The 24,957-nt window shown below is 42.4% G+C and overlaps 1 protein-coding gene and 2 long non-coding RNA genes across 7 annotated transcripts in view; all 3 read left to right on the top strand.

Moving 5' to 3' along the window:
• The first annotated feature begins 236 nt into the window (after positions 1 to 236).
• On the top strand, positions 237 to 1,983 carry LOC145790009 (uncharacterized). Its single transcript, XR_014328563.1, has 3 exons — positions 237 to 729; positions 1,145 to 1,241; positions 1,360 to 1,983. It is a non-coding gene; the product is annotated as an uncharacterized LOC145790009 (long non-coding RNA).
• Positions 1,984 to 4,906: 2,923 nt separating this feature from the next.
• On the top strand, positions 4,907 to 6,715 carry LOC145797917 (uncharacterized). The gene is made up of 3 exons (XR_014339161.1): positions 4,907 to 5,030; positions 5,182 to 5,238; positions 6,323 to 6,715. It is a non-coding gene; the product is annotated as an uncharacterized LOC145797917 (long non-coding RNA).
• A 1,005-nt stretch (positions 6,716 to 7,720) lies between these two features.
• Positions 7,721 to 24,957, top strand: part of LOC114266185 (WAT1-related protein At3g30340-like) — a 64,077-nt gene continuing 46,840 nt past the window's right edge. The window contains exons 1-3 of one of the 5 annotated variants that reach the window (XM_082885347.1): positions 7,981 to 8,051; positions 8,209 to 8,271; positions 12,438 to 18,103. In XM_082885347.1, the coding sequence (XP_082741473.1) occupies positions 14,819 to 18,103 (3,285 nt within the window). In that variant the 5' untranslated portion in view covers positions 7,981 to 8,051; positions 8,209 to 8,271; positions 12,438 to 14,818. Of the gene's footprint in view, positions 8,052 to 8,208; positions 8,272 to 9,636; positions 18,104 to 24,957 lie in introns of those variants that run through there. The other 4 variants (XM_082885341.1, XM_082885354.1, XM_082885349.1 and 1 more) reach the window with 4 other exon arrangements.

Raw genomic sequence — 24,957 nt, 5'->3', positions numbered from 1 at the left:
CTCAGAATCCAGACTTATCCACTCAGATTTTTTTAGGTGACACTGCAGGAAATATGAGTTTTGACGACGTTTTTTTAACGGCGTTTTATGAAACGTCACGTTTTATAATTTTTAAAGACGTTTTTTAAACGCCATTTTTTTTTAATATCAAAACAGCGCCGTTTCACTATTTGAAGGCGCTTCCTCTCTCTTATATAGGCGAGCTGGTGAATACCCTAGTCACTTACGCACTCATCTGTTTATCGTTCAGTCTCTCATTCGCTCTCTCTCTCTCTCTCTAAACAGATGCCCTAATCTCTTGCTGACTCATCTGTTTATCGATTCATCTCTCACTGATTCATCTCAGAATGATGCAATCTCAACAGATCGATTTCGATTTTGATTTCGAAGTTCTCTCTCTCGATTTCGATTTCGATTTCGAAATTTATGTTTCGGTGATTCTCTCTCTCAATTTCGAAGCCTATTTTGAATCTGAGAATAAAGCCTTTGTAAACCCTTATTTTGAATCCTCACGCCTTCTTTGATTTCGATTTAATCTGAATCTCTGATTTTGAAGCTCCACCGCCACCACCATCTGCATCGGCGAGGTAGGTGAGCTCTCTCTCTCTCTCTCTCTCTCAACCCTCTCTAAACCCTTATCATTCGTAGAGATTCAGATCGGTCTCAATGATTTCATCTCAGAGCGATTTTGATTTCGAAGCTCCACTGCCTGCACCATCGTCTACTAAGGTGAGCTCCACCGTCTCTCTGTCTCTCTCTGAAACTCTTCATTTCCGTCTCTCTCTCTCTCTCTCTCTCTCTCTCTCTCTGTTTTAGTGATTGATGAGTTGTATGTGCTCTGTTTAGCAATGTAAATTTATATCTATGCTCCTCCATATTTTAAAAATTATTATCTTTGAATACATATGGCATATAATAATTATGTATCCATATATATGATATATAATAAATATATAAAATTATAAATTATAAATTTTTCACATGTCGTGTCTTACGTTTTTTGAAAATATCCATGTCGGTCTGTCTATTTCATCACTTGTCCATGTTCGTGCTTCTTGGAGGGTTATCTACCCTCCTCTTGAATGGGTAAAAAGTTATTGATGGAATTTTAGGCAAAATATGTTCCTAATATGGTTGTATTTAGGCATTGTTTCACAGGAGGAAAGGAAGTTCATAAAACAACAATGTACTGCATACAAAATTTGGCAAAAGCTTTCTCAAGCTATGAGGAGGAAGTACTGGTACAGACGACATGCACATCCCTCCATTTAGAAGCATCTATATAGTTTACAGTATTTTTTCAGACCAAACTGATGAGTTTATTGACCTTTGGCCCCTCACCCTTTGTTTTTATTTCAGGTTAAGCGGGAAGAACTGCTTCAATTTGGTCAAGGTGCTATTGCAGGGCTGAAACTAAATTCTGATATTGCAAGGTTGTTAACATTTATTGCCTGCCGCATGAGTTGGGTGTTAAAGTGTCATTGTTTTTCCTTTTAGAATGAAGTTTACATATATTTGTCTTAGATTCAATATGTAAGTGTGAATGTGCATGTGCCCATATCTATTGAGGTGTGTTCCTGTGTCTACCAAGGGGGCAGTTCTCCCATATGCTTTGACTATACTAATGTTGTCCTTGTAATTGGTAACTTATTAGTTTTTTGTTGTACTTATGGAAATGTTGATTTTTTGAGTTTTAGCTCAGGTTGAAGTTTTCTTTTTGATACATTAGATTTTTTTTTTTTGCGGCCATGTGCATGTACATTATTATCGTGCAAGTGATAAAACTAAAATTGTAATTCTTTTCGTTCCCTTGTTTTGTGATCTCCTCTCATAATAGATTTCGAAGTCTTAGACATACATAAAATTCTAGATGGAGAGAAGCCCAAAAAGCCCTCAACTGAAGAAACAATTGTTGCACCAGTAGAGGTGAGATTGATTCAATACTCACACACATCTAATAGTGAGATTACATATCTGGGCCAATTACTGATTTGAAAAAACCTTTGGAATGATTGTAATGTTTTTGGATTTTAATCTTTCAATACTACAAGCGACACTTGAAATTGTTATTCTAATGAAATAAAATCAATCTATGTGTTGTTCTTTTATTTAATAGAAAAGTTACTAGAGTTCTATTGTTGATCATTAGGTTCATTTTGAATGAGTTTTAGGTTTACTAAGTTTATGTTTGTGTGTGTATATATTATATACGCCTTTTGAATTAGGGAAAATGGTAAAACTCATAAAACCAAATGGGTTTTTTGTTTTTCCTGTAGGCTTTGAAAGAAGCCTTTGAACAAGTTCAACTGTGTTCCAGGCTGGAGGAACTTTTACTAAAGAAGAAACTCTTAAACAACGGGGATTCTCCAGAGATTCATGCAAAAAAGGTATGGTTTTCCTCTTGATGACAGTGTTTTCTTGGGTTCCGCAAGTAAGTCTGCCCGTCTTAAGAAATGTGGTTTGTCTTGTTGACGTAAGCATCCCATCTGCCAGGCATATGTGATTTGGACATTGTGTTATCTTTTCATAAAACATACTTCATCATTTCTCAAAGTTGATTGTGCAGTTGGGCAATGATTAGATTTGTTTATATTCTATGCTTATTTAAAAACATACTTCATCATTTCTCATTTTCACTGTGTTTGATTAATATGCAGGTTGATAAATTAAAATTTTTATCAGAATCGCTTGCTAACTCTGCTTCAAAAGCTGAAAAGCGTATTTCAGACCACAAGTTATTAGCTTTACCTATCTTTATTTGTTTTTGTATAGTAGTGCACCTCTTCCAAGAATGCGTACCACACCTCGAAATAGTTCTTTCTTCCTTGACATATGAAAAGAAAGAGCTGGGAGGTGGATTACTGTTGTGGTCTTATTAGCTACATGCCTACAAAGATTTACCTGAAAGATGCATTTACATATTTCAAGGCTATTAGACATGTTCTTCAATTAGTGCAATTTTTTACAACTCTAAGAAACAAAAAATAGAAATCTAAATTTCTCAGGGATAGCTTGGAGGTTTTTCTGACATCTAATTTTATTGGCTGATGTTATGGATCACAAACATCTAATTCCCTCATTTCCCAAAAGAAGATGAAAAAAGAAAAGAAAAGAAAAGTAAAGAAAGGAGAAGAAAAAAAGTGAGAATATTTTTATTAATACTGTTTATAAAAGCACCTATAATGAGGTGCATCGTTTTTCATGTTTCTGACTAGTAATGTGTGCTTCAGGTCAAGGATCGTCGTTGATTATATGTGTGGGAATATTGACTGGCTACACAGATACATTATACAAGGACTTGAGTGGTAAGACACTACTTTAGCTTCCAAAACTCTATGGTGTAGGCCATAGACAGGAGAGTTACAATATGTACCTCTTCTGGATCACAATGATTGACACACTAGGGCAGAGCCTTGTTCTCTTCTATGTACTTTTATTCACCTATAGGGAGAGCACTATTGACATATGGAGCATGGGAAGTTTGTGGACGATTGCAGTTGTTATCCTAGTTAATATGCACTTGGCAATGGACATTAAGCGGTGGTTGCTACTTACTCATTCTTCAGTTTGGGGATCAATAATCATTACTTATGCCTGTGTGGTGGTATTGGATTCTATACCCATCTTCCCCAATTACGGGTTAGTGTTTTGATTCAAATAGGACCACTGCATATTTTGTCCATTTCACAATGTGGAGCTAATATGTTTTTTTGTCTTCATCAGGACAATATACCATCTGGCAAAGTCACCTGCATATTGGCTTTCCGTCTTGGTTATAATAGTCTTAGCATTACTCCCTCGCTTTATTTGGAAAGTTATACATTAAAATTTTTGGCCTTCAGATATCCAGGTAGCTAGAGAAGCTGAGATACTGAGAAAAGAACCTAATTATTTTGGGTCTAAGCCAGATCTAGGTTCAGTTAATATGTGTATTATTAACTGATCCAATTTGCTATGACCTGGCCAGAGTTTGTCCAGCCAAATGTGAAATTTAATGGTAAGTTCAGTTTCATTTTTACATCTATTCCTTTTCTGTTTCATTCAGGGTACCTTCCTTGCTCTCTGTCTCTGTGGTTGGAGAAAAATAATTCTCACCTATGGGCATGAGCTTTCTCGAACAGTAACTAGCCATATGTTAAACCCCATGGTCAACCCATTTTCTCACTTTCATCATCATCATCTTTCTCTTTAATTGAATTCTGCACTTGTGTGTACATATCATGTTAAATATGTAAATGCCTAATTAGTATACCTTGTTAAAAGAAATATGTACTTGTGTATACATATATATATATTAGCATTTGGGCCCATGCAATGCGTAGCAATTCATTTTGGTCCTCTTTTTTTTTGTTGTAAAATTCATAATATGAATTTCTATTTCTGTTTAAATAGAGATATGGTTGAGGGTAGGCAGTTGAAACTGTCATGATTTTTCTCTGAACTTCGGTGGCAACTTGATATTTACATGTTTATCCCTTTTATGATGAAAAGCACAGACATATGGCATGGTTTTTCTGGACAAAGAGGTAGCGTGACAGACCTTAAAATATGTGTTCACATTATATTATATAATAATATAAATAGTATAGATGCATGTATTGTAAGTTCAAGGAAACTTATACCATGAGAAATAACACACATATTTCATGATAAAATGGGCAGTTCAGAGATCAGTCCTTATGTAATAGATATGCCTCCTGCTTCCTCCAGTCACATTTAGCTGGACCCATTTTAATGATTTTTATTTTGCCCTGCAGTTCATATGAAAGTGACACAAGCTGACATCATTCCAATTGGATTTAGCATTTAAAATGACACAAAGGGAAGAGAGGGAAGTGCAGATCCGAGGGGGAATGCAGAGCCGAAGGGAGGGTGAGGATTTGGTTGATACTAATGATAAGATGGTCTGGTCGGGGAGGAAAAAAGGGGGGAAGAGTGGGATAGAGTTCTTTTAGGATTTTGTTGATATTTGTGGGGTTTACTATTGGAACTAGCATATAAGCAGAATCTGTAGTCGGAATTTCATCAAGGTAAATGTCAGGAGTACCAGTAGAGAAAAACAAAAGTATTATAATAGTTTCAATTAGGATGAATTGATAGAGACTAACTAGTTACTTCATGGATGCCTATTGTACTTTCAATTGTGCCTAAGTCCCTTATTGTTATCATGGCATCCATCAGGCAGTCTTCCTACCACATCATGTAGCGGTAATACATCACATGGCTCAGTTTCAACTGGTACGTATAAGTTTTTGACTTTTTAGTAGTATTTGTATAGTATACTTCAATTGAAATCAAATGGACATGACTATCACAGTTTATTTGTTTATTTGTTTGATCAATTACAGAGAATTTTATTGTTGGCCTCAGTTTACAATGATTAATCATTAAATATGATTTTATATTATTTTTGGTGATTGATCTCCTTGTGCCATTGTGCGATGTGTTCATTGTTTTGTTCAATTACGAAGGAATCTTATCATGACAAATTGACAGCTTGTCTCAAACCACCCCCACTCCCTCTCTTACTTTTGCAACTGCTTGTCTCTTACTACATCAGCATAATTTGCCAATGCCTGAACTCTCCTCTAAAACCTCTTGATATGCTGCCACTCCTATAACATCAAAAGGATTTGACCCCCATCAAATGCATAGAAATATTACAGAAACTAGTGGGGTGGCACTCATTACATGAGTGCAAGTGCCACAAAGAACCACTAAGTCAGCCAATTTTTTAACAATAGTGCATAGAGAGAGAGAAAGAGGTGTACTAAGTAGCCTCTTAATTAGGAAAGAGAATTTTTAAAACTAACTGGGAGTTCTAGGCAGTTGTGGGGAGTTCTTTAGAATAATGTGTTTACTTGAACATTTACCCTCAAATGAATATAGAAGTAAAAGGATTTTAATAATGCATAATTTAATTTTCTTTGGATAGTTTAGGGAAATGAAAAATATACACAAAATTAGTGTTCTACTTTTATATATTAGCAAAGATGACATGCTTGACAACTGAAGTAAAAACGAAACTAAAGTTATTAAAAGTACACATGATGATAATATATATGCATCAATTATGAAGTGCACAATGCTCTAATGGAGATGCCATTAAAGTTGTTGCATGTTGACATTGCTAATATTGGTGCCAAATTTAGTACCAGTCTTGGCAGATTGTTAGATTTTGGAATTGCTATCAACGGTTAGATGCATTTTCTATTATTTATGATTACTGATATCAACTTCTCTCTCTCTCTCTCTCTCTCTCTCTCTCTCTCTCTCTCCCCCCCCCCCCAAAAAAAAATTGTATTCATGTTTTTAAGTTCAGGGAACAACAGCGATAAATGGAAAAAGTGCATTGGAGACAATGATGGAGAGGCTGGATTACAAGTTAACAAAACTCAGATTCCGAATATAATTGCAGAGACGCAATGCATAGAGAGGGGCATCCAATTGTGGTGAACTAGGTTGATATGGTAGGAAAATGATGTGTGTGAATGTGGTTATTGTGAATGAGAATATGAATATCAAGTTGGCTCAAATGTCCAGATTTGTATTTTGGTGAACTCAGATTCCTATTTTGGCTCAAATAGAGGGACATCCAATCTTGGTGACTCCTTAATGTAATTCAAACGATTTGTGTGTGAATGTTTTTTTTTTTTTTTTGGTGACTCCTTAATGTAATTCATTTGATAAGATTTTACTATGTGAATGGGAGTTATTATTTCATATTAATGTTATTTTTCAGTTTTATTATAGGTTTTTTTTGGGTTCAAATAACCTAAAATTAGCACAATTAAAAAAAGAAAAAAAGGGGCTATCACGGCGTTTCTAAAAACGTCGTTAAATAGCATCAGCTATACGACGGCGTTTTAAAAACGCCGCTAAATAGCATGATGACGTCATGTTACCGTTGGCAGAACTTTTAGTGGCGTTTTTAGAAAACGCCGCCTATTGGCATATAGCAACGTTTATAAAGCGCCACAGAGTTATAGCGACGGCCGCATCTTCGACGTTTGGTGCTAAACGCCACAAAAATATTTAACGGCGTTTTTAAGACCTATTGCGGCATTTTTTAAACGCCTCTAAAACCAGAATTTCCAGCAGTGTGAGTAGTTGTGTTGTATATATTAAATTTGTATAGTGTGAAGTACGAAAAATTATTTTATTGATTTGTCACATATGTTACGTAGTATGTCTTTATAATTCTATTGATTATATACTTATTATTTTTTTTTCTTATATATTGCATAAAGAAACTAATAAAATTGAAAAGACACATAAATTTATAGAAGACAAGATAATTTTTCAATGAAGAATATATGTTGAACTAATAATTTTTGAATAGTTAATTTTGTGTTTCATCCGTACTTGATCAGTACTAGATACAGTTATATAGTAGCTGTAACCGTCTCTGTGTCTCATGAGATGTACAAATTCCCACATCTCATCACACGCACACGCTCACTTGCATTTTACAGCGTGGTTGTTTGAAAAGTTGTTATTTTAGTATATTATTTTAGTTTTTGATTATTTTAATAAGTTAAAATTTTTATGTTTAGAAAGATGATTAGATTTTTTTATAATTAAATGTAATGTTTATAAGAAAAAAAAATTATAAATTTAATGTGACATTTTATTTTATTAATTATTTTAACCAACTTTTATCTTTTGTAAATTTTAACCAAAAAAATATCCCAAAGCCATTTGCCAAACAGGGCTGTCAATTAATCAAAACAGTCTTCTCTTTCTCACAATACAAAATTGTCTATTTTGCAGACTTGAGAGTTTCTGAGTCTTATCTTCTTTTTTGATCGGCGTCTTCTTCTCTTCTTGAGACACAGAAACAGGAAGATGTTTGGTAGTGGTGAAGTGAAGAAATGGGTATGGGATTCAAGAGAAGTGTTGAGAATGCTAATGGTGCAAGTGTTCGCCACGGGACTCCAACTGTTATCTAGGGTTATTCTCATCGAGGGCACCTTCATTTTTGCTCTCATGTCCTACCGCCATGTCGTGGGTGCTATCTGTGTTGTTCCTTTCGCTTTCTTCTGTGAAAGGTTTGCTTAATTCTTTTTTATTTTGTTTTGTTCGTAATATAGTAATAGTAATAATAATTTCTCATCATGATTACATTTTAATTAATTCTGTGTGTTCATTAATTAATATTGTAGATGTTGATAATTAAATTAATTAAGAATGGTGCCCTGATTGCAGAGGCAAAGAAAAGAAATTGACTGGGAAAATTGCCTTCTGGCTTTTCATGAATGCATTAACCGGGTAAGCCATATTTGTTTGTTTGTTTATTTATTTATTACTATTTATCTCTAAATAAAATTGTTTTTTTGTTTTGTTTTTTTCGTGTGCGTGCACTAAGATGTTACAAGTCAGTAAGTAATACACTCCAGCCTTCAACATGTTTTCAAATATTAAATTTTGTTCTGCAAACTTCGAAATATAATCACTTGAACAACGCTTAAATCTCGTATAAAATAATTAATGGGCTTGGATTACTGCATGGTGGGATTTTTTTATTTTTTTTATTTTTTTGTTATTTATCTATTTATTTTAAGTTTAGATGAATGTTTATGGCAGTTTGGAAAATATGCAAGGATTTGGGCTTCTTTTTTTTTTTCAAAATAGAAACGTGATAAAATTTTGTGGAGATCCACTTGTACTAATGAATCAACATGTTCCCACAGACCTAGCTAAATATTCTCAAGATACAGAAAAATTTAATGATTTTGGGGCACTGGGGGTTCATGCTATAAGACTAATTATCATACACGATGAAGAGGTACTAACTAATAATTTGGTGTCAATTTTTTTAAGAATCAACGTTGGTTACTCCATGTCCAACATTCCTGCTCTTTTGTATTAAATTTAAGCATTTGAATCTTTCGGCTTTCATGTCATCTTGTTTTCTCTCACACATCTTAAAAGTGTTTTTGTAATTTAAAAAAAAAAAAAATGAGAAATTTATTTGAAAATCTTTTTCAAGTGTTTGTATTCCAATTAATCCATAAGATATTCTTGTATTCTAATAAGTCTTATTATTTGAACATTTGATCTGCCAAATCGTAATTCTCATATTTAAAGTATTTTATGGACCTTTTTACCTTTTGTAGACACCCCATTTTTGACCGACCTTAAGACTCAGACGTCACTGATTGAGCGCTTGGTGATGTTGCATAATGTGCTCGTTCAGAAGTTTCAGAGTTGCGGCCGTGAACCCTGCCTCCGAACTTTCGAACCCTCTTTTGTACCTTGCCTCAGTTTGCGAACCAGGCTCGATTTTCTCGGTTTCTTTTCCTGAAGGAAGGGGGAGGTCCCGTAGATCATCTCTCAATGTCCATAGGCTACATTTTGTGGCCGCAGGCCATTTTGCCCATTTCGGAGTCCGGTTCCCGGTTTTCGGGATCGTTGGCCGTGTGCCTCGGTTCGGGACTGCCTAACCATCTCCATTTGTTCTGATTTTTGGCATACTTCCTATTTACTCCCTTTTGAGGGACACTGGGGTCTGAGAAACCCACTTCGTGGCCGAATGTCACTTTCGGTGCTTAACAGCCCATTTTCGGGACCCCGAACTGCGCGTTTTGGCCCCCGAACATTCATTTTGCAACGGTTTTCGTTCATTTTTGGCAGGTACCTCTGTTTTATCACCGGGGAGGTCACTGAAGGGTGGGAGGCCAGTAATTGTTGCAGCAACCAGTTATACATCCTCCGACGCCCTCCGGAGCCCGTTTTTCACACTTCCGGGCTAATGTTGAACACCTTGGGGCCATTTTCTTGAACTTTGAACCACATATTTGTGATGTACACACTTGGGAGGATCCTAAAAGTTGGTGGCCGGCCAGTAATTCCATTTGACCCTTTTGAACCCCTCCTTCCGGGCTAATGTTGAACACCTTGGGGCCATTTTCTTGAACTTTGAACCACATATTTGTGATATACACACTTGGGAGGATCCTAAAAGTTGGTGGCCGGCCAGTAATTCCATTTGACCCTTTTGAACCCCTCCTTCGGGGCTAATGTTGAACACCTTGGGGCCACTTTCTTGAACTTTGAACCACATATTTGTGATGTACACACATGGGAGGACACCATCAGTTGGTGGCCGGCCACTAAATCAGCTTGACCCTTTTGACCCCTAGCCGGCCGGCTAGGGGGTGTGGCCGGCCGGCCACCTGCAACCAAAATAACTGGCCGGCCGAGATCCTCACACTGTTCACTTTACAGCTGTATAGCTTTATCCCCCAGAAAATATCAATATCCGGGGGATATTTTGTGGAGGAAAGTTTTTTACACCCCCTTTTTGGTCCTTATAACCAGCAAGCCATATCATATTTTGGGGTTAGAAATTTTGTTCTTCAAGCCTCAAGACACAAAGCTCCCTCCATCTCTCTCATTTTCCTAAAAATCCCTAAGTCCTACACCTTGTTTTCTTCATCACCACCAAGCTCTACCACCACCACTCCATTTCGGCAGCAAGAGGAGGAATTCCAGCAGCTAAAAGGCAACAAATTTGGTCCAAGAAGCAACAAAAGCTTTGGTCTTCAAGGGTAAGTGACATTTCTCCTCTTTTGACCCTTTTTCTTGATCCATTTGTAAGCCCTATATGCTTATTGCTTCAAGCTCCGGCCCTAACTAAACGTGGCCTTCTTTTGAGCTCATTTTCACTTTTCATTGAGGACTCAACCCTGTTTGAGCCCTCCATGATGCACTTGCTTCATTGATCCTCTTATATGTCATAACCTTGCATGCTATTTTTGGCCCATGAGTAATCTGTTTTTGAGCATGATGTAATCTGTGAATGTGCTTATTTTGGGTCCTTCTTCAACATTGTTGAAGGACCCCTCACCATTTGATGCCTCCATGTGCCACTTGTAGTTATATCCCTTATTTGGCCCCCATTTTTGCATAAATTGGCAGCCCCCCTTGCTTCTGTTTTTGGCTTTTTCACAGAACTGAAAGTGGCCTTATTTTGGCCTATACTTCATGTTTCATTAACATTTTTTTTCTGTTTGGTGATTATTTTGTATACTTCATGTCATAGCACCTTTTGAGCCTCAATCTTGTGCCGTTTTTTTAGCATGTTTGTATATTGATTTGAGGCTTTCCATATACTGTAAACATTCATATTTTTGGTCCCTCTTCAATGTTGTAGAAGGAAATTTTTCAGTTTGGATTTTGCTTATATCACTTGCTTCATTACCCCTCTCTTGGCCCCTATTCTTGCATGCCATTTTTGCCCTACCTATGCTTGCTGTTTGGCCATGTTTATAACTGTGAAAGTGCCTTTTATGGGACTGCCTAGCTTCTATCTTTGCATTACATGTCCATATCGTGCATATTTGGCATAGCTATAGGCCATTTCGGGTGTCTAAATTCGCATTTCGGGACTATTCCATGTATTTGGTGTCATTTCGCCTCATTTCGGGACTGTTTTCCCCCATATTTTAGTGCTGAAATTCCATTAGAATGATTGCTTTCCATTTCTATGTCATTTGCATTGCATATATCATCGCCTCGATTTGCGTGCCCGTGTGCACGCATTTCGAGGCACTTCATTTTCATCCTTCGGCATCCTATGTGAGTGTGGCTGAGGCTCACTCATGTTGGTATAAGCCCATATCGTGTTTTCATGTCATTTGCATTGCATATATCATTGTCTCGGTTTGCGTGCCCGTGTGCACGCAATTCGAGGCACTTCATTTTCATCCTTCGGCATCCTATGTGAGTGTGGCTGAGGCTCACTCATGTTGGTATAAGCCCATATCATGTTTTCATGTCATTTGCATTGCATATATCATCGCCTCGGTTTGCGTGCCCGTGTGCACGCATTTCGAGGCACTTCATTTTCATCCTTCGGCATCCTATGTAAGTGTGGCTGAGGCTCACTCATGTTGGTATAAGCCCATATCATATTTCCATGTCACTTGCATTACATATACCATCGCCTCGGTTCGCGTGCCCGTGTGCACGCATTTCGAGGCATCTCATTTTTACAGCATAGTGCATACTAGGTTGTATCTTATATCGCATTCATGCATTTTCTCGGTTTGTGTGCCCGCGTGCACGCATTTCGAGGCATCTCATTTCATAACATTGTGTATGTTAGAATTGTATCTTAGTTGCATTTCATGCATGTCATGCATATTGCATCGTGTTCGGAATAGGAGTTAGCTCGGGCACGGAAAACGAGGTGCATTTCGTACTCCGAGTGACGGAATGTATCTCAATTCCCTAGTCACCGACACTCCGGATTACCCATGATGGAGTTAGGTTCTTGTTGTGTTTTCATGTGCATTCATCCTATATTGAATTGTGCAATTCGACTCCTCGGCCAGCATGCATCGGTATGCGTGATTGGTGGCACGAGGATCGAGGCATGCATATATTTGTGAAAATACATTGCTATGCCCCTTTCCTGCTCTCTGTTGCAGCAAAATGAAGAATCAGCAACTTTTCGGGACTTGGCACGCGTTTCAAGAATAACTGCTAAACAGAGGCTAATTGGGGCATCCCGGTGGATTTCCGCGCAAGACAACCCGGACATGCATCACCCATCAGAAGCAAGGCAGTCCCTGGCTTGCATGCCAGTTTTATTTATTTTCTTAGTTAATTTGTTAATTAATTAGGAATTTGTACATTATTCGGACTGTAATATTTGGACTGTAATATTCTTTTATTCGGGACTGTATATTTATTCGGACCCTCTGCGCGGGGGCAAAACTGTAATAAGTGTGCGTGTGTGTGTTGTATGTCTTCCAACCCCACGTCTTTCTCCCTTTTTATTTACCTGCTTATGATGGTTAGATTAGAGCATATTTCAATTAGCACACAATATGATAGCATGTTTGCATTCATTCATCTGTTTTGCATACACCGGGCTCGGTGCATCATACAAACTGCATTGTATTTTCAATTCCAAATTGAATACATGTTAGCTGTAGCATTCCATATGCCATTTTAGGGTTAGCCGAGCCTGCTATAGTTTGCATTTTTGCATGTGTTGCATTAGGCATTTCTGTATACTTAGGGTCATGCATGATTTCTAATGAGTTTCTATTTTGGCTTGGAGTACTCGGTAAGTTTTATGCTTTAACATCCTTGCATGCGTGTGAGTGACTGCCATAAATAGCATGCTTACTATGAGGCTAATTGCTTATGTGATATAACTGCCTAAATGCCTGTGGGTGAAGGTTGGGTTACTTGAATCGGAATAAATCATCAAATGTTTCAAGCCTACCTGCGGGTAGCAAACCATTTTCAAAAAGCGAACATGAAATGTTTTTGTTCCAATTCAGGCGATCCAGTCTATACTTGTATGTTGTACGCATCACATAGTAACCTAGGCTAATAACCGGAATAAGAACACACAATGTTTTCAAAAATAGATATCATGGTTAGTAGAGGCCGATCTTTGATCGGGCGAGCGGGGGTGCTCACGAAGTGACCTTCCCTAATCGTACCCAAGTTCCCGAGCCGAGGCAACTTTGGTGATGACGGACACGTGGCCTTTTGGCACCGAGTCAGGGTTTCCTAAATTTCCCAAAATAAAATATTTAGGTGGCGACTCTGTATCTGGCAAAGCAGTCCATGTTTGGCACTTCTTTCAAAAATCTGTTTTCTCAAAACGATTTGCCGGATTTGGACTCTTTGGTTCAGACTCAGAACCGTGACTACAAATCGAGTCCGAGCTGTAGCGAGGTCCCCCGCGGGCTTGTTACAGTTTCTGGCGACTCTGCTGGGGATTTAGAGAACTTGACTCGAACTCATGATATTTGTTTTTGACTACACTTGTGTGTTTCTTTGCATTGCATTTGCATTGGTGCGCCTAGGACACCGTGTTTGCCATCTGCTATTCCTGAACGGTTTGCCGGAGGCTTGTCTTGTCAAGGCATGACCATAAGGCTGACCGGTTGTGGGCTCTGCCAGTATGGGAACACAAACCCCGGTTTTACCGGGGCACCCTCTTTGACCTTTCGACCTAGTGCATATTCGGATCCATAGTGACCATTCCAAATTAGGACAGGTTGCTTACCCGTTTATAGGTTGCTTAAAACCGCTCTGTGCGTAGTGAAACCCTAGTTCCTGACAAAATAGGACAGGGAAACCCTACCCCAACATAGGGGTGTTTTGGCTCTCACTTATCTGTTATGTGCTTTAGAATGCGTCTCTACAGGAATGCATGTATCAGTATATGAGTTTGGGTATCAGGCCTGCGGGCATCAGTTCAGTATTGTCAGTATCAGGCCTGCGGGCATCAGTTCAGTATATGAGTTTGGGTATCAAGCCTGCGGGCATCAGTTCAGTATTATGGGTATCAGGCCTGCGGGCATCAGCTAGTATTTGAGAATCAGCTATCTGCGGGTATCAGATTCTGTTTTAGGGAACAGTGATACAGGGATAATGATCAGTGTTTGAGGACAGTGTGTATTCAGCTTATCAACTGTGTGTTGTTATGCCCGGCTGTGTGTCATGCATTTTATTTTAAGCTGTTATGCTGTCCGTTTATCTGTTTATTTATTTCCTTTTCGCTTTATTTATCTTTTGCTAGGTCAGTTCTAGCACAATTGCTTCCAACCCAGCAGGCATTCCCCAAGCACTTTGGACACGAGGTCGTCGACTCAATCGATCTGAGGATCTAATCGACGGACAGCCAGTGTTCCATTCTCTACCCCCTGTTACCAGAAGAAAGAAGAAAAAGCGCAGTGTATCTGAACAGAGATCACCAGAACAGTGGTTTCCCCCATCAGTGGACAGTCGGATTGAGATCCCCATTGAGACAGATTTGCCAGTAGTTCAGATAGATCAAAACAGTATGGCAACGCCAACAGGAGTTGAGGAGATGGTGCGCCAAATGCAAGAAACCATGCGGGCCATGCAGCAGGATGCCGTTCGCCGAGATGAACTCGCCAAGCAGCAGGCCGAGATTATGACCCAGCAGGCTGAGCTAATTACTCGATTGCAACAGCAGAATGCTGCATCTGCTTCACACCAAATTCCTCCTCCGGCAGGGGCTCCATTACCTGAGCAGGCACCTACTGTTCAGAACGCCCCACCAAATGCCCAGAATACCCTGCCGAATGTCCAAAACTTACAAGAGGACACGAATCTTCCAACGGGGCCAGCTCCGCCCCCGCTTCCACCACAACTGTCCAAGGTCCATGCACCCAATCGCCCCGACTCTCCCTTCGAGTTCGAGGTTGATCATACAGCTCTAAAATTGAGCAAACTTGAGAAACTCTTCAAGAAATCCCAAGGGGTCAAGGCTATGCCGGATATCGAAGACGGATATACCGAGGAGGCCGTAACACTCCCCGATAGGTTCAAAATGCCACAAATCGACCACTTTGACGGGTCCGGCGACCCCATGGTCCATCTCCTACTGTTTGCAGACATCTTGCGGCCAATGGGCCTAACACGACCACAGAAGCTTTCACTATTCGGCCGAACCCTGTCGGGTGTGGCCGCCCACTGGTATGCAAAGTTACAAGATGAAGTGAAAAGGAATTGGGATGAAATGGCTGAGGCCTTTGTCGCGCAATATTCGTACAACACTCAGATCGAGATCACAACCCGTGATCTCGAAACAACAAGGCAAGAGCCCAAGGAAACTTTCTCGGACTTTGTAATCCGATGGAGGGCAAAGGCATCAATGATGACTTTAAGGCCCACTGACAAAGATCAAATCCGGATGATTGTGCGCAATCTCCACCCAAAGTTGATGCAGAGAATGATTGTCGTCCCCTTTCCTACTTTCGTAGATTTACATGAGATGGGGGTGCAAATCGAAGATGCAATGAAACAAGGTCTGTTTGACCACGACAGAGAACAACCGAGGAGGACTTTCAACCGTAACAACAATGCGGGCCCGAGTGGCGCTGCAAATACGAGAGCCTCGGAAGTTAGTATGGTCACCACCAGTCCCCCTCCCCCTCCAAGGCCCATGGCTGCCACACCCTTCTCTAGCGCGTCCGGAAGCAACACACAAACCAACAGATTCCAACCGCGAGGCCAAAGAACCTTTACCCCACTATATATGCCCCTGACCAAAGTTCTGGGAATATTAATCAAGAAAAAGCATTTGAAACCCCTGGAGCCAAAGCCATTACCGAATCCACTCCCCCCCTCTTATGACCCAGCAAAATACTGTGCGTATCACCAACAACACGGTCATGACACCGACCGTTGTTACAGATTGCGTCATGAGATCCAGGATCTTATTGACAAGCAGGTGATCGCGCCTCCTGATAAACCCAATGTCACAACCAACCCTCTCCTACCACATAACCAAGCTCCTCCTCCCAATAGAATCAATTTTATCCATACTGGGGTCGCATCTTACGATCCTAGCATCTATATTACGCCCACCCACCTACCCAAGCCGGAGGTGCTCCTCCCCGATTGCACTGACTTCTTGTGCATGGTGGACATCTCCAAAACCCAACCAGAACCGATGGTGGTGACCGTCGAAGATAGGGCAGGGCAGATTTTGGGAAAGAATGAGATTGTTGAATCTGGGACTGGACAGAGTTTTGCTGGGGGAGCTTATGATCCAAGCGAGTACATCCTATCAACGAGCCGAATTGGGCTAGGTACAGAATTGCCAGAGACAGGAGAGCTATGCATGATCCGGGGGGATGAATCTGGGCTATGGGCAGATGATCTGACAACCGTAGAGGAGGACTTTGCCAACTTGCAATTTTTCGATGACCATGAACCGGGGGATGCGTCAATCAACTGGTACGATTATGAGGGATCAGCGGAGGCCACTGGATGGCTCGAGGATCAACCAGATGAAGTGGGGGAAGCCCAACCAGAACAGAGCCTGGCAGGGGCAGAGGTATCAGCTGTGGCCGGAATGGCCGAAAGTCAAGTTATATCGCCGGAGAGCGCCGGTGCTAAGAATTTCGCTCGAGACATGGGCATTATGGATACGGGAATTGTTGAACAAACAGCTGTACTAATGCAGCTGGAACGAGAAAAGTTTGAGGAGGCTGAGAGAATTAGGAAAGCTAAAGGCCCTGAGGGGACTGAAAGTGCTGTGTGCACGAAGATGGAGAATGCTGCGAGCATGTGGACAGGGAATACTGCGAGTGCAACTAAACCGGAGCCAGATAGGTGTCTGTTGGCTGCCGACGGAATGTGGTGGGAAGACGATGACTTATGTCTTGCCCACACGGATGAAGACTGGGGAAATAATCAACCGGATAACACTTGGTACCTCGATGAGGTTGACCATATGACGAGAAGTGGGCGGTACTTCAAACCCCCACACCTGGACCAACCCGAGGCATCCGGGAAGGATAGAGAAGCGGAGAAACAGAAGGAGAAGCAGATTGAAGATGAAGCTGTGCTGAAACAGTTAAAAAAGATACAAGCAGACATCTCCATCTGGGGACTGCTAATGGCATCACGAGTACATAGAGAAGCTGTCCTATCTGCCATGGACAAGTCCAAACTCTCCATAGACACCACGCCTGAACAGCTGGTTGGGCTGGTTTTTCCGGGAGGAGGTTCCCCGGCATTAACCTTTTCGGACAAGGAGCTACCGCATGAGGGCACAAATCATAACAAACCTCTCTATATTTCTGTGGAATGTAGAGATAAGTGGATACCGGTGGTACTTGTTGATACCGGGTCTGCGATTAATGTCTGCCCGACCAGAACGGCATATGCAATCGGGTTGAAGCCCGTGGACTTCGTCCCAACTACTCAAGTGATCAGAGCATACGACAATACCAGCAGAGAAGTGATGGGGACTGTTAAAATTCAAACCAAGGTTGGTCCAGGACAACACAGCATTGAATTTCATATCTTGGACGTTCCCGCAACCTTTAACCTACTTTTGGGGCGACCGTGGTTGCACCAGGTCAAAGCAGTCTCTTCCACTCTACATCAGATGCTAAAGTACCCTCACGGGAAAGGGGTAGCGATCTTTTTTGGGAATTCATCAATCCATCCGCCGCCGGAAGTGTCCACACCTGTCTTGGAGATCGAGCACGGCACGGAGGATGTGTTTTTATCGGGGTTCACTTTGGCCGAGGCTCAAGTGGTGCAGAATGTCATGGCTGTGAATGAGGGTATGTACGTTAGTGCTTAATCTATCTACCTCATGAACAAGCTAAAACATACCCCCGGGATGGGATTAGGGAGAAGCGGCCGGAAGGGTGTCGCGGTATCGGCCGAAGTGCCACACAACCCTCACACCTTTGGACTGGGTTATCTGCCCACCAAAGAGGACTGGGTGAGGAAAGGAAAAGAAATGGCCGGAAGAGCCAGGGCAAAGAAGGTTGGGAAGCCATTTGAGTTAATGCATAGGCCCATCTGGGGTACCCTAAACGGACGCTTCGTCCAGGAGGGGGAAGATTTTCCATTCTGCGGCTTCCCAGAGCCATGGCTGAACACGGAGAAGAAGCGCGTGCCTGGTTTTGAAATCTTCTTCGACATACAATTATTTGGGGATGACGTTGCTGAAGCGCAGACAGACCCACCAACTGAGGTTGAGCAGTGTAGAGCAGTGGATCCTGAGAGCACGGAGCTTGAAATGGGGGTAGCACTGGCGAGTCTACTTTTAGATCCTCCGATCGACCAAGAGTGCTTGGGGGATAACTCTTCGGTTTCTATGATTGGAGATGAAATAGCTGCGGGCTTTCCAGCGCCGATCTTGGATGCATCTATCGCACCTTCTCTCATCTGGCAATATGAAGAAGGCTTTTTATCTGGCAGCTCCGGGTCAGGTAGTGAGCCGGAATCTGATTCCACTGAATCTTGTGTGTCGGAATCGGATTCCAGCTCGACTGAGTCTGAGTCCGGTATTCCTGGGGGTGATAACCCGGATGCCACAGTCCTGTCTAGGTCGTCATTTTCATTTTCTTTTGAGTCTGTTGTAACAGAGGAATCTGACGGCTTGGAAATATTTAATGGGAATGATGTGGATGTGGTTTCTGAGTATTTTTCTGTGCCTTTGATTTATTGCTTAAATCAGGATTTTCAAAATTTTGATGAAAACAACGAGGGAGAAATTTCCCCAGTTTTGCAACGGTTAATTGATCAAGAGTAGGAAAGATTTGTTAAACCTTTAATGGATGAAATCACTACTGTGAATGTTGGTACTGAGAAGGACCCGCGGCTGGTCCAGATCGGGTCCACGTTGTCTTCGGAGGAGCGCGAGCGCTTAGTCGCTTTATTAAAAGATTTCAAAGATGTTTTCGCGTGGTCCTACGAAGACATGCCTGGAATCGATCCAGAGATTGTACAGCACCGGATCCCTCTTGATCCCGAGGCCCGCCCTGTCAAACAGAAACTCAGAAGGATCCGCCCGGACTGGGCTCTCAAAATTAAGGAAGAGGTCACCAAGCAAATTGACGCAGGGTTCCTGCTAGTATCTGAATACCCAACTTGGTTGGCCAACATTGTTCCGGTGCCAAAGAAGGACGGCAGAATTCGGGTCTGTGTAGACTTCAGAGATTTGAACAGGGCCAGTCCGAAGGACGACTTTCCCTTGCCACACATTGATGAATTGGTGGATTTCACGGCAGGACACGCCTTGCTTTCGTTTATGGATGGTTTCTCAGGCTATAATCAGATAGTAATGGCACCCGAAGACCGGGAGAAGACTGCGTTCACTACCCCGTGGGGTACATATTGTTATAGAGTGATGCCATTCGGGTTGAAAAATGCTGGAGCTACGTATCAACGGGCAGCAACTACAATATTGCATGATATGATCCATAAAGAGGTCGAGGTGTATGTGGACGACATGATTGTCAAGTCCAAAGAAAGAGAGGGCCACTACACCGCCTTACAAAAATTCTTTCAAAGGATCAGGGAGTTTCGACTGCGACTGAATCCCCAGAAATGCACGTTTGGTGTTACAGCAGGGAAGATGCTAGGGTTTCTGATTACACAAAGGGGCATCGAGGTCGACCCTTCCAAAATCAAGGCCATCTTAGAAATGCCACCACCAAGGACTGAAAAGGAGGTGCGAGGCTTTCTGGGTAAAGTGCAATTCATAAGACGGTTTATTTCTAAATTAACCTTGACTTGTGAACCACTTTTTGGTCTCCTGAAGAAAGGAAAGAAATTCCAATGGGACGGCCGATGTCAAACAGCTTTTGAGCAGATCAAAGAGTATCTACAGAACCCGCCCGTGTTGTCACCACCAGAGCCGGGGAGACTGTTGATATTGTACCTTTCGGTCACTGAGACTACCATGGGCTGCATGCTCGCGCAAGAGTCAGAAGACAAAGTGGAAAGAGCCATCTACTATCTGAGCAAAAAGATGCTGGATTACGAGACCCGCTATACACCGCTGGAGAAGGCTTGTTTGGCCTTGGTATGGGCAACCAGGAAGCTGCGGCACTACCTGTTAGCTCACTCTGTAATGTTGGTTTCGCGTTTGGATCCCATCAAATATCTTTTCGAGAAACCAGCACTTACGGGTAGGCTAGCTCGTTGGCTGCTGTTGCTCTCCGGATTTGATTTAAAGTATGTAACGCGCAAGTCAGTAAAAGGAAGAGCGGTAGCGGAGTTCCTTGCCGACCACCCGGTTGAGGGGGATGAAGCGGTTGAGTATCTATTCCCAGATGAAGCCATTCTGCACGTCGAAGATGAAACTTGGACGATGTACTTTGACGGAGCGTTAAACCAGTATGGGTATGGGATAGGGGTGTTGCTGATAGCGCCTGACGATTCCCGTATCCCTTTAGCATTCAAGCTCCGGTTCAAAGTCTCGAACAATGAGGCAGAGTATGAGGCATGTACTGCTGGTCTGAAAGCAGCCCTAGAACTAGGGGCAAGACGGTTGGACGTCATTGGGGACTCGAACCTTGTTGTGTCTTAAGCAAAAGGAGATTGGAAAGTCAAGGAGGAAAGGATGATAATTTACCACCAAACCTTGGATTTGTTAATTCCTCGGTTTGAGAAGCTAAATTTCACCCACCTCGTAAGAGAGAACAACAGGTTCGCAGATTCACTAGCAACTCTATCTTCTATGATAGACATCCCGTCCGGAGTCCGGATGCGTCCAGTCATTATTGATCAAAAGTTTGCGCCAGCATACGAGTCGATTTCCGCCATAGATGAGGTTCAAGACGGCAACCCCTGGTATTACGACATTTGGAACTTCTTGGAAAAGGAGACATTTCCACTAGGGGCAAATGCCAAGGATAAGAGGGCCATCAGAAGAATGGCTGCTTAGTTCATTATCTGCGGGGGTAAGCTGTACAAAAGGGGTCATCTGGGAATGCATAAGCTCTGTGTAGAAGCTGAAGAGTCGAAGCGCCTGATGGAGGCCATCCATGGGGGGGAGTGCGGTGCACACATGAATGGAGTAATGCTGGCCAGAAAGATCCTCAGACAGGGCTACTACTGGTCAACCATGGAGGAGGATTGTATTAGTTTTGTTCGGCGATGCCACAAGTGTCAAATTCATGCAAACCGCATGAACATCCCGCCGTCAAAGCTGTATAACATGACTTCACCATGGCCTTTTTCGGTTTGGGAAATTGATGTGATCGGAGCTGTTACCCCGAAAGGGTCAAACGGGCATGAGTTTATCCTAGTAGCGATAGATTATTTCACAAAGTGGGTCGAGGCCCAATCATACGCAGTGTTGAAGGCGTCGCACGTCGCAAAGTTCATCAGAAACAACATCATCTGTCGCTACGGGGTGCCAAACGAGATAATTTCAGATAATGGTTCCCACTTCAAGAAAGAAGTGATAGACTTGTTGGAAAAATACAATGTGGCTTTCCATAAGTCATCTACATACCGGCCGCAGACCAACGGAGCGGTTGAGGCCGCCAACAAGAATATCAAGCATATACTGCAGAAGATGGTGGGAACCTATCGGGATTGGCCAGACAAGCTGCCATTTGCTCTGTGGGGCTACAGGACTTCAATCAGAACTTCTACTGGAGCAACTCCATATTCATTGGTCTATGGAATGGAGGCTGTTCTACCCATTGAGATTGAGGTTCCGTCATTACGAGTATTGGCTGAGTGCCAAATAGCCGAAGCAGATTGGCAGCAAAGCAGATTCGAAGAACTCATGCTCTTTGATGAAAGAAGACTGAAAGCACTGTACCACATCCAAGGCTATCAACGCAGAATTGCCCGGGCTTTCAACAAGAAGGTTAAGTCCAGGAATCTGAAAGAAGGAGATTTGGTGCTCAAAGACAACCGAGCTCCCATCCACGACCCAAGGGGCAAGTTCAAACCCAATTGGACTGGTCCTTACATCATCAAAGCTATCTGGTCAGGTGGAGCTGTGGTTCTGATGGATCTAGATGGCTTGGAGTTCTCACAACCGATCAATATGGACAAATTGAAGAAATATTATCCTTGAGAGGCTCGCTAGGCCGAAAACCCGAAAGGGCGACCTAGGCAAAAGTCAGAGCACAAAAAATTAGAAAATATAAAAACTGAGCTCGCAAGGTTCAAAACCCGCAAAGGGCGGCCTTGGCAAAAGTTAGAGCGCAAAAGGAGAGTGAAAATACTCGAGTGAACCTCGGCCTGAACTACGTAAGGCTTGATTCCCATCTTTGGGATACGTAGGCAACTTCACCTTGAAGATCAGCCATAAACTTTTCCCCGATCAACTCTGTCCATTTTGATCATCTCAGTCATCTTTATCCATCAGCATTTATCGCGATCTCCGGTACAGTGCTGTTCAGACTAGGGGCAACTTTCCGTTGCCGCGACGGTGCAAAGTTACTCAGACTAGGGGCAACTTTCCGTTGCTATGAAGTGCCGCATTGTTCTTCAGACTAGGGGCAACTTTCCAGTTGCAAGGATCTGGGGTTGTGCATCTCAGTGACAGATTTTCGACGTGTCCAGTTCTGATCCACATCGAAAATAGTTTTGAAAAGTTTTAATAAAAGTTGACTTTGTTCAAAGTAATCTTTTTACGACTAAGACCATTTTTGGACCAAAGCGGAAAATTTTCAGTACCATAACCTTCAATTTCATTGATTTCAAAAAAGAGTTCTCCTGCTCTTGCATACAATCGAGGTTGCTCTTTTAGTACATTCATAAAGAAAACTTGAAAATACTAATAAAGCAATAAATTTTGGGCATAGTTGAATCAAGTATCTCTGCGTCCCCTTCCAGAGCTGGACGAAGCATCTGAAGCCAAGCTAGGCCCAACCTGTGCCTCCTCGTTGAGCCAATCCAAGCACTCATCGGACAAAGTGCAACTGAAAGTGGAAGCAGGGGCCAGGAGCTCTCTAGTCCTCCATGCTGTGGCATATCGGGCAAGCTGTGCACCCCGGATCGGGAAAGCGGCTGGGTACTCAATCCCCTCCGGTGGGCAGGTCTGATCATGACCAAACTGACGCAGGAACCGGAACGGAAAATAGAATACGCAGTGAGTTAGGCCAATCAATTGGATCCCAATCAGCCGAGACATACTATAGCTCATTGCCGGGAGGTTGAGCCAAGGACAATGCCAAGCAATGCCATCTGCGAACAAATTGCACATCCAATCGAACCACCACCTCTCGTCAAGAGCATTGAATAGGCGCTGCCGAAAGAAGTAGCCTCGAGCTGAATAGGCAGAGCAAGAGTCCACAACCTGCAACTTGTCCATTAACCATACCTATGGGGGGAATGGAAAATGAGAGAATAAAGAAAAGAGAGATGTACGATGAGAGAAAAGTAAGACAAGGGTTTTGTGAGAAAAACCGAGCCTGAGGGTCGAGTGATGTGAGCAAATATATATGTAAGGTCGGGTGGGAAACATTACCTGCAGCAGCAGTGGACTCCCAGCAAACCTAGTCGCCTCCCGGCGATAGACAGAATCTAAGCCCATCAGTGTCTCGGCCAAGGTCATGGCAATACAGCTCTTTCCTTCTCTCAAGCCTTGGGCGACTTCAATCAGGCGAATGCTAGCCCCGCCGAAGCCCGAGGAAAGCAGAAAGTGAGACAACAAATACAAGCAGAGGGCGTGTTGCCAGAAACCCTGCCAATAATGGTTGCTGCGGTCACCGGCATCGGAAAAACGATGGATCAAGCCGAGGATGTCCAGTTCCCCACTGCAGATTAGAGATCGAGCATCAGGCGCCGTGAGCCCACACATCCACCCTAAAGCCTGGGCATGGCCAAAACGGAGCTGGGGCAAGATCACTTCAGAACATTCAGACTCCATCAAAACCTGAAAATCTTCGAAAGTGGGACACATCTCTTGGCCGCCAAAGCTAAAAACGTGCGTCACTGGGTTCCAAAACCTTGCCGCGGCATGGAGAAAAGGGAGATGCAGTGGAGTACGGCTCAGCGTGAATAGTGCATTCAAACCGAAACCCCGGAAGTTCAGCTTTTCCGAGCCATCTAGAGAAGAGATCCAAGATATGAGATTTTCCGCGAGAAACGCCTCCATCTTTGTGTAAAACTAAGATGAAATGAATGTTCCCGAAGTTGAGGCTTTTATAGAGGGAAAAACACTATTCACAGGGACACGTGTCAAAAACTAGGCGTCTGCAGGAATAAGTGGCCGGCCGGCCACCTTTTTTGGCTGGCCAGCCATTTACTTTTTACATAAGTGGCCGGCCGGCTCCCTCTCTCCACAAAATTGGCCGGCCGGCTCCCAAAGGTGGCCGGCAATGCTGCAGTGTATCCCCTTGGCCCTGTTTTACCCTTCGAGGGAAAGTTTCAAGCATTTCCATGCAACGGGAGAGTCAAAGGCCTTCATTTCCCTCTGTTTCGGATGCGTTCCGATGCCCAGATCGTCCGAAGTACACTCTGTTGTTGCCAAGTTTTGTTTATCGAGTTGTTGTTTTGATTATCGAGTTGTTGTTTTGCTTATCGAGTTGTTTGTCGAGCGGACGTGTTTCGTGTTTTTGAGTCATTGCGCTCTGTTCAAGCAATCTTTGTTTAAGTCTTGTTTATTTGCGTTGTCAACGTTATTGCATTTTGTTTATCGAGTTGTAAACTTGCTAAAGGTTCTGTTATATCTTA

Source organism: Camellia sinensis, chromosome 1 (genome assembly GCF_055761805.1).
Source record: "Camellia sinensis isolate YWXY chromosome 1, ASM5576180v1, whole genome shotgun sequence".
NCBI classification, from domain to species: domain Eukaryota; kingdom Viridiplantae; phylum Streptophyta; class Magnoliopsida; order Ericales; family Theaceae; genus Camellia; species Camellia sinensis.
The sequence above is the reverse complement of the archived record's forward strand: the minus strand, read 5'-3'. Positions and strand labels throughout refer to the sequence as shown.